This window comes from Tachypleus tridentatus, chromosome 11, assembly GCF_004210375.1.
Source record: "Tachypleus tridentatus isolate NWPU-2018 chromosome 11, ASM421037v1, whole genome shotgun sequence".
Taxonomy (NCBI): Eukaryota; Metazoa; Arthropoda; class Merostomata; order Xiphosura; family Limulidae; genus Tachypleus; species Tachypleus tridentatus.
The window spans coordinates 62,629,974-62,639,227 of NC_134835.1; the positions used below are offsets into that span (position 1 = coordinate 62,629,974).

Sequence of the window (9,254 nt, forward strand, 5' to 3'; positions counted from 1 at the left end):
AGATCCCAGAGGAGATAAATTGAAAGAACAGAACCTTCCCTGGGAGGTCTCCTCACCATGTACAGGAATCCATACCGAGAGGCCCTCAAATAGGACCATACAGAATTGGAGCACACTGCAAAGAGAGGATTACCTCAATTAATTATCTGCAACTATACTCTCCAGATAGAACAGCCCAGAAGCTGGGCATAACATCAACTTTCAGAGCCCACCGTACAAGGATATAGCACACAACTAGAGGAGCATGCACTATATACACCAGCAGAACACCACCACCATACACACTATTGAATGAATCTCATAGTTTTTATTTATTATTGTGTGATCATCTTCAGCTGAATACCTCCATGGTTCAACACCCCAATAGCTTGGAACTGAAAAGAGGAAAGAACTCACACTTCATAAGAAAAACAAGGAGAGGGATAAAACTTGGTGGAGAGCCAAAGAAATAGTAACACTGAAGACAGTTCAACAGGTGAGCATGAAAACTCTATCTTGAAAACCAGACAGCCTTTCATTTATTCAATTGATGGGATAGGCAGTTATTTCATCATAAGTTGTACAGCAACAGGATACAATGCATATTGCTACTGTGCTTCCTAAATATTGGGTTGTGTAAAAAGTTTGTTCAGATTTTAATAGATGGTATTGGAATGTATTTTCTTGTTTAAATGTCATTTGAAACAGCTGACTCAATACACCTTCTGACTCATAATGTTTTGGACTACTGTTTGCAAAAACGTTTTTTTTTTAAAGTTTCATGAACTTGCTCTTAATTTGAAGGCAAGTGAGAACAAGATCCATTTTCAGGATATAATGCTTTTCTATTATCAGTAGGGAAAAATGCACTACAAACAACAAAAAAGACTTGTGAAATGTATGGTGGTAATGCTGTAAAAAAGAGTACTGTTCAGGAATTGTTTAAAAATTTTGTGATGGTGAATTTTGCTTTGATGATAAAGAACAGTCAAGAAGGCCCTTCAAGGTTCATGTTGACAACATAACCACGTTGATTAAAAATAATCCATATTACATGACACAGAAATTGCTTACATTCATAATTTATTATAAAGCAGTTGAATTACATTTAAATAAGTTTGGAATAGTGAACAAATATGATGTATGGATACCACACAAACTGATTATAAAATTTGCTTGACAGAAGTTGGAGCTGTGATTCCTTATTAAAACATAATGAGATTGAACCTTTTTAAAAAGATTAACACCAGGTGATGAAAAATGGATGTTTTATAACATGTCCAACAAAAAAAGACATTGGAAAAGATGAGGTTAATCACTATTAAGCACTCCCAAACTGGTTTGCACCCAAAAAAAAGGTAATGTTGTCTGTTTTGTGGGATTGGATGCGTGTGTTTTGTATTATGAGCTTCTGTCAGGCAATCACACTATTAACACCAATATATACTGTAGATAGTTTCACCAGTTAAGGGCAACATTGGAAAAAAAATGTCTTTCACTAGTCTCTGGAAAAGGTATAGTTTTCCATCCTGAAAATGCCAGACCACAAGTACCTTTTCAAATCTGACAAAAATTAATGCAGTTTAGATGGGATGTTCTTATTCATCCACCCTATTCCCCAGACCTTGCACCCACAGATTATCATTTATTCCAGTCTCTAGAAAACTCTCTTAATGGGAAAGCATTAAAAAATCTGGAGGAAGTCAAAATGCATGTGTCAAAGTTCTTTGATGAAAAAGATGAGAATTTCTACAGCAATGGGATTAACAAGCTGCCCGATAGATGGCAAAAGGTCATTGAACAAAACTGTGCTTATATTATTGATTAAAGATTTGTCATATAAAAATGATGATGCATTTTTATTCAAAAATCCAAACAGGCTATTTACACAACCCAATATATATAGTCTATTTTTACCAATGTTTACAATTTACTTAAAACAACTTTGATTTTTTTCCCTAAGCTAATTTACTCTTTAAACTTGTAAAACTACTATTAATTCATAGATGCTTACTTCCATTTGTTTTGAAAACAATTAAACTTGTCAACTCCTTTATGATGCCATATTAGTTCCTTTATTTTTTCTTGTAAGGCCTAGTCATTGAAGTTTGTCCTTTAAAATTATATGAAATAATATCCACAAACATAGTTTGTTAATACCTGCTGTATCTTACATAAAGCATCCTACTGAATAAGTAAAATTTGTTTTATATTATCACAATGTTTAAATTATTTAAAATAAATATAACAATAAAAAGTTGCATAATTATATTCAATCAAAATTTTCTGGGTCTTAGCAGGCTACACTGAACATTTCATCTACATGTGTAAACTGAAAAACTTTGGGAAAAAAAAAAAGATTTCTGCAAGTTTCATTAAACATCATTTCAACATTCTAGATGTCATAAGATACTTGTATCTCTTTGCATTTATTACAACTACTTCAAAATGAGATCATACATAATTTGACATTATGGTAGTACTGAATTTTTTTTTTCTTACACCTTAGAAATGATATTATAGCAACTGTTGTGTGAGAATAAGAATGTGAGTACACTGATTTTTTTCTTTATACATATATATATTATACATCCATAAAGTTTTGTTTCTTTAATTGGTTTGCAAGTAATATGCTAATCTAAAATGATTCAGTGAAACCCGACTTTACATTAAAGAAATAATATTATAAACATAACTATATGTGATAAAAACAAGCCCTAAAAAGGATATCTTGACGTTTGGCACTGTACTTTCTGATGAGTGTACTAAAAGAAAAAAACGTAATATAAATACATATTAAAACAATCACCACTACATATTGGATACAAAGTAATACTGAATGACATTACATAACACAAATTAGGCTACTAACTACTTATGAACCAAAACATTTGCTATTAGTAAATATCAGGTTATGAAAAAAATCAAACACTAATTCAATTATTTTTTCACTTTTACCAATCATCTTGAAATTTACTTCTATGGGCAATAAAACATTCAAAAGTGTTCGAGTATAATCAGATATTACAAAAGAACAGTAAAAAAATCAGACATGAAAATAAATCTAGGAAATTTGTGTAATTGACTAATATTATCAGACTTAAACTGATTATATTTAACTAATTGATTATTCTTATTTTGATAATTGAAAGAAAAAAACAATAATTATTCACATAAGAGATGGTTAAAAAACAACATATAATATGAAAAACTGGGTTTTAATACCTACAGTACACAGAGCACAGACAGCCCATTGTAAAGATGTGTTTAACAAAACATAATTGCAACATCTAGATTACTTGGATAAATGGAATAATAAAAAACAGTAATAATGGGCAAACCTAATTTTAATGAACTGATTACTTTCACAAATTATGACATTAATCAATTAAATCTAACAAGTTGGAATTAATAAAAAATGATAAGGAAAAATCATACTGGTAGTATTTATATCACCAGACAGTTATAATAATCAAAAACAGTGATAATTTTGAACACTAGTTTTAATTACTTTATTATTTTCAGGAAAGCAATAGATTTAATCACAACTTCAATTAATAACTTTACATAACAATAATCAATGTCATTGATTCTCACAGGAAGTTGATTATATTGATTAACTGAATTAATTACCAAGCTCCATACAAGAGTAGTTGTGTGAAAACCATTTTGAAGGCAATTGTTAAATGAACAGAGAAATGTTTAAAAATAAATGTTCCAATAACTGTGCTTTCATCCTTGAAAGTACACTTTGCAAACTTCAGTTGCAAAAAAATAAAAAACAAACCTGCTAACTTGTACTGTTACAGCAATAACTTCTATATGACTCAAACACCAAATATTTTACTCTGCACTGAATACCTACATATACTAAATTAGTGAAATACAGAGCAGTGCAAAATAAATATTAAGTCTTAAAAATGCCAGAGCTAGTCAACTAGTTAATTGAATTAAACCAGGTGCCTGAAAGTCAGAGGAAAGAACATGCTGCATACAAGAGTAGTTATTCATCATCAAAACAAATTCATAAGATGAAAAAATGACAAAACATAAAAAGGTCAGGGTAATACATGCTTAAATATGTACTATTTTACTAACATATAACAATTTCAATTTGCAGGTTATTTTAGAATAACAACTAATTATTATTTAACATAGTAACTATTTGGTAACTATTATCTTTAACTAGATTTTTAAAAAAATATCATCTAAATTTCATTACTAGCAATCTGCATGCCTTCTGGTCAAGTTTGATAACCATCCTTGTGTTTCTCTAACTACAAACATGTAGTGAAGTTGAACATTTTCTCTTCATAAGAAATTTGATACCATTTTCATAATTCAATAAGTTAAAATAAAAAACAAAAAACATACCACAATATATATGCATGTATTTTAATCATTTGTGTACTTACTCAGTTGATATAATTTTTTGTTTTAAGACAGCAAATTTTAATGCCTCTTCCTTTTTGGTTTGTTCCAACATCTGTAATTTGAAAATTACACATTTAGAAAAATAATTAAAATATAATTATGGCTTTTATAAGTTTGATTACTAAATTAAATATTGTGAAAAAAGTTAGTTTTTATTTTATATATATATTTCAAAATGTCCATATCTAGTTAAAATATTTTTTCTTATTACATGTGTTCTTTAGGTTGTTTCATACTCAATATGGTTCCTTGAACATATTAATAGTTTTCTTAAAACAAGGTATTGAATTAAAACTAAGTCTTACAATTGGGGAATGCTGAATAGAAATAAGGTCATGATTAACAACTTCTTAATTCATAATTTATACTGCAAATTATCATCTTAAAGTGAAAGAAATGTTAAGGTTTCATATATTTGCTAGGTACACATAAATCTGTAGTGCTTAAAAAGAATTTTTTTTCTAAATCTACAAGCTCTTGTACATAAAGCAAGATATACATATACTAAAAATGATTTTTACCTTGTTTCAAATACACTTTGTAAATATAATAAACACTATAAATATTACTGATTTCTTTTCATCAGTAAGAATATGAAATACATGTACAATCAACAGAACAGTTTTATTGATATAAACACCGATTTAAATATTCCAATTATACAAGAAGATTACTAATTTCTTTTCATCTAAATTCAGAAACAAAATTATGATTAAATTGAATTTTCTTAATTCTAAATATATACAAGTTTAAAACTAGACAGCATGTAACATTTAAATACCATTCTTTATCATAGTACAGTAGCCTATACAATCACTTAAAACTATTAATCAGCAATAATATTTTTCTAAGTATGTAACTAGGTTAAAAAAAATAGTCACAGGATAAAAAATCACAAATTTGGCTAGGAAAAAAGTCACCTTTAAATACCATAAATAATTAAAGTAATAAAACAAAAACATATTTTAAATAAGTTATTAACTGACAATACATGACTTCTCAACATTTAACAACACAAATTATGAGTAATGGCATCACACATACACTAGTGTGCATAAAAATAGAACATTTAACCTGTTCAGTGCCATAGACGAGATAACTTGTCCAAACCAATCGATAACACAGTGCCATGGACAAGTTAATTCATTCTCAATAATACCTAACTTTAAAGCTAGATGTCAGCACCATATGTGCATTTGACCAACTTACAAATTGTTTCACTTTTGATCGAAAATGGTGCCACAAAAAAAGTTACAAAATGAAGAAGCATTAGAGTTGAATTATAGAAGCTGAAATACTTGGCAGTAAACAGGTTAAAAAAATGTATTTTAACCTTAAATAATAAAGTAAGATAATGAAACAAAAACATTTAATTCAGTCATTTACTGATGATACATGACATGAACAGACAGAAAAAAACCTCATATATTAGTGGTATCATATGTATATTTTTAATGTTGATGATTAAGACAAATATTCCAGCTGACACCACAGAGAAAGTTCACCACAGTCTTGTAGTTCTCCCATTGAGCAACACACATTGCAGCTGCACAGCCAACAAACTCTTCATTTAGGTGGAGTGCCCATAGCATTTTGCTGTATAATGGTGTATAACTAATTTAAAATATAATTTTGTTTCATTACTTTAATTATTTATGGTATTTAAATAAAATGTTATTTTTTCCTAACCAAAATTGTGACATTTTTTCTTTGATTCTATAATTAGATACTAATTACTTCCTAGTTTTATCTTATATTTCAACTGCTTATCTGCTTCCACCTTCAGAAAAGTCTTTAAAAATTATTACTATGTTGGTAGTAGCTGGGTTTTAATCATACCTTCTTTGATAGATGTTTGGTGCATTAAACTCATGAATGTGGTCTTTATCTCCTCTTTAGAATATGAATAAATTATCTGAATGTTTTAAATACAGGTACTGAGTTAATGTTTACTTCTATGCTTTGTTATTATTTGAGGATTTAGAAGGTTTATTTTTATCCTGCATTGTTCACATATTTTAATATTATTATTATAAATCATCAAATGATCTTGTCTGACATAACTGAGCACAGCACTCCACACCAGTTAACAGAAATTAGTAGTAAGTACTTTCATGCTCCAATAGAAGAAATGGGAGGGTGGACTCACACTGGTGAGTCTTGAGGAACAATGCTCTGGAGACAGTGCAATAAATAAACTACATTCCCAATTTTGAAAAACAAAACAATCCCATTTTATTCAATCTATAAATTAGCAGGAATGGACAAAATCCCTTTAAGCTTTGATCAACAGTCCATGAGTGATGGTCCATTGGTATATTTGTCTGTGTTAGAACTGTTTACTACCCAGAAAGTACAGAAGGTGGTTTTATAAAATACCCCATCTCAACAAATCTCTTTACTACCAGGAAATTTGTATAGGTTGATCGGTAAATAGCACAGATTTGGAAGGAAGCACAGCTGTCCAGGCAAAATCTGCAATTGAATGGGATCCAAATGAAAATGATGAAAGAGCCCCTGAGAAAAACAAACAACAAACCAGGCCCAAAAAGACAGGTTTAAAAGAAAAAAAAGGGGAAATACCTAAAGCATAGTTATAACTAAAGCCACTCAACACTGAAGAGAAACCTACAGCATAAAGTAAGAAAATCTATTCAGAAACCAGAACATAATACAACCACAGTTGATACATCTAATCACTTAAAAGATGCAATGGAGATGAAAAAAATCACTTAAAATAACCTCTGTGGATGCATATTAAAATATACTGGTTAAAAAACTTAAAACAATTCACACTCAGAAAAAACAATAAACTTATAAGATACAGTAAAACCTATCTATCTGTAATAACTCATCATACTAGGAATGAAGACCATACAGTAAATTAGAATAACACTACAGTGGCAGGATATGAACCACATACAAGAAATGTAAAAAGTCTTCAAACAGTTAATTAATATTCAAAGTGGTGAACACCCCAGTTGAATGGATAAAGCATTAGCTTTCCATCAAAATCCCAGGTTAAATTCCTGTCACTATCAACACAGAAACAGTCCTTACTGGAGCTTCCCTGAAAATAGTAGTAAATTGGAAACCACAGTGTACAACTAAACTAATATATAATTAGTAACTAGTTATATAGAAAAAAAAAAACATAATTGAGTTATTTAGCCTTAAGTAAGAGCTTACCTACAACTCCACATTCTTAAATTGTTGGTTAAATGTTTTTGTCTCATAAAAAATTTTATTTGATGAGAGCATAAATACTAATTTAGCTTTTTTAGTTTGCTACCATAGTATCAATCATAAAAAAATAAGACTATAAAGATGTAAAACAAAACACTTTTATGCCAAAAACAAATTTATAAGCCATCTTCATTTAATTATCTTTGTGTGAGTGTTGAATATAAAAATCATTTCAGAATTTTTCTTTTAAAGGATATGATATCATGTGGCCTATATGCACTTAGAAATTATGGTGAACTTAAAAAAGTTAAAGCTTTTCAATTCTTTTCACATTAACTATGTATATGATTGAGAAAACATATTTTGCCCATTTGATATTTAACTAATTTATTTAGTATTTTCTTTATTTTTAATTCATTAAATGTAGAGCCAGTACTTTTACCTAGAACTTTTCATACCTAAAAGTTTTATAAACACCTTTTTCAAGGTACAATAACTGAATAATGAAAACTAAAAGCTATGTAAGAATATGGAAGTTCAATGCAAAACACTTAATATCATGGCAAAAATATTATCTTATATTTTATTTTGTAGTAAAAATGTTTGTTGCTTGTTTCCTTCTTTTTCAGTAATTAAGATAGCTCTTTCACAACAATTTAAATATAACTGACTATTAATCCCACAGTTAGTCCTCAAGAATTATGTAGCTTGAAAGTGAAATTAAAAGCATAAAAAATACAGAGTTAGTCTAATTTAGAGTACATCAAATGAAAAACTGGGTTACCAATTTATTTACAACCTATAACCATAACTATTTATCAATATAGTGTTGCTGTTTAATACTAATAATACTGTTAAAATTATATTACTCATAGTAATATTATTACCATGACTAACACTAGTTTTGCTTCAGTAATAACGCAAGTTGTAACACCTATGCTTACCTGTCTTAGCTGTTGACAACCAGGCTTATCACAGATACTTTCTTGATGACCCTCATCCATGATCATAAAGTTGAAGAACTACTAAATATATTAACATTTATTTAACGTCATATAATGGATAACTTCAATTTTATCATTCCAAATACAGGCTTCCACTTAAGCCTAAATTACATGACGATCACCGTTCAGTGTTAAGCCTAAGCCCGAAAAGTAAAGACAAAAAAACACTTTACCCATGTGCACGTTTCTCATAAAACATTTAAACAGATTATATCACTGAAAAATATAGATACAAAAATTAAATAAACAAAATGTTTTATGCTGTTCGTTAATGTTAATTTTTTCAATAATTTAGAAATTTGTTGTAATGTTTATGTACGAAACTAATCATAAATTTATGATAGATGGCGCTATATTAAAAGTATATGTTGCAAAATAAAGAAAGTTCACAATTTACATATTACTTTTGTTTACAGAATTTCAAAAGAGTATCATGTATATTTTTGGAAAAAAATAAAGTTTCATGTTAAATTCCAAACTTTAATTTCCAATATTTGCCCTTATTTCTTTAGATTATAACCCTGTGACCTGAGAATAGCTTCTTTTTTCTTTTCTTTTTTTTCGCCCTCCATTGGCACACCGGCTTGTCTGTGGACTTAAAACAGTTTTCGATACCCGTGACTGACAGAGCACAGATAGTCCCTTGTGGAG

General features: G+C 29.0%; 1 protein-coding gene across 1 annotated transcript in view; it reads right to left on the reverse strand.

The window, feature by feature from the left end:
- LOC143232292 (uncharacterized) overlaps positions 1-8,768 on the reverse strand; it is a 44,922-nt gene extending 36,154 nt beyond the window's left edge. The window contains exons 1-3 of the mRNA XM_076467519.1: positions 8,544-8,768; positions 4,395-4,465; positions 2,709-2,744 (exon numbers count right to left, since the gene is read on the reverse strand). Coding sequence (XP_076323634.1) covers positions 2,709-2,744; positions 4,395-4,465; positions 8,544-8,609 — 173 coding nt within the window. The 5' untranslated portion in view covers positions 8,610-8,768. The remainder of the gene's footprint in view (positions 1-2,708; positions 2,745-4,394; positions 4,466-8,543) is intronic.
- Positions 8,769-9,254: the final 486 nt, after the last annotated feature.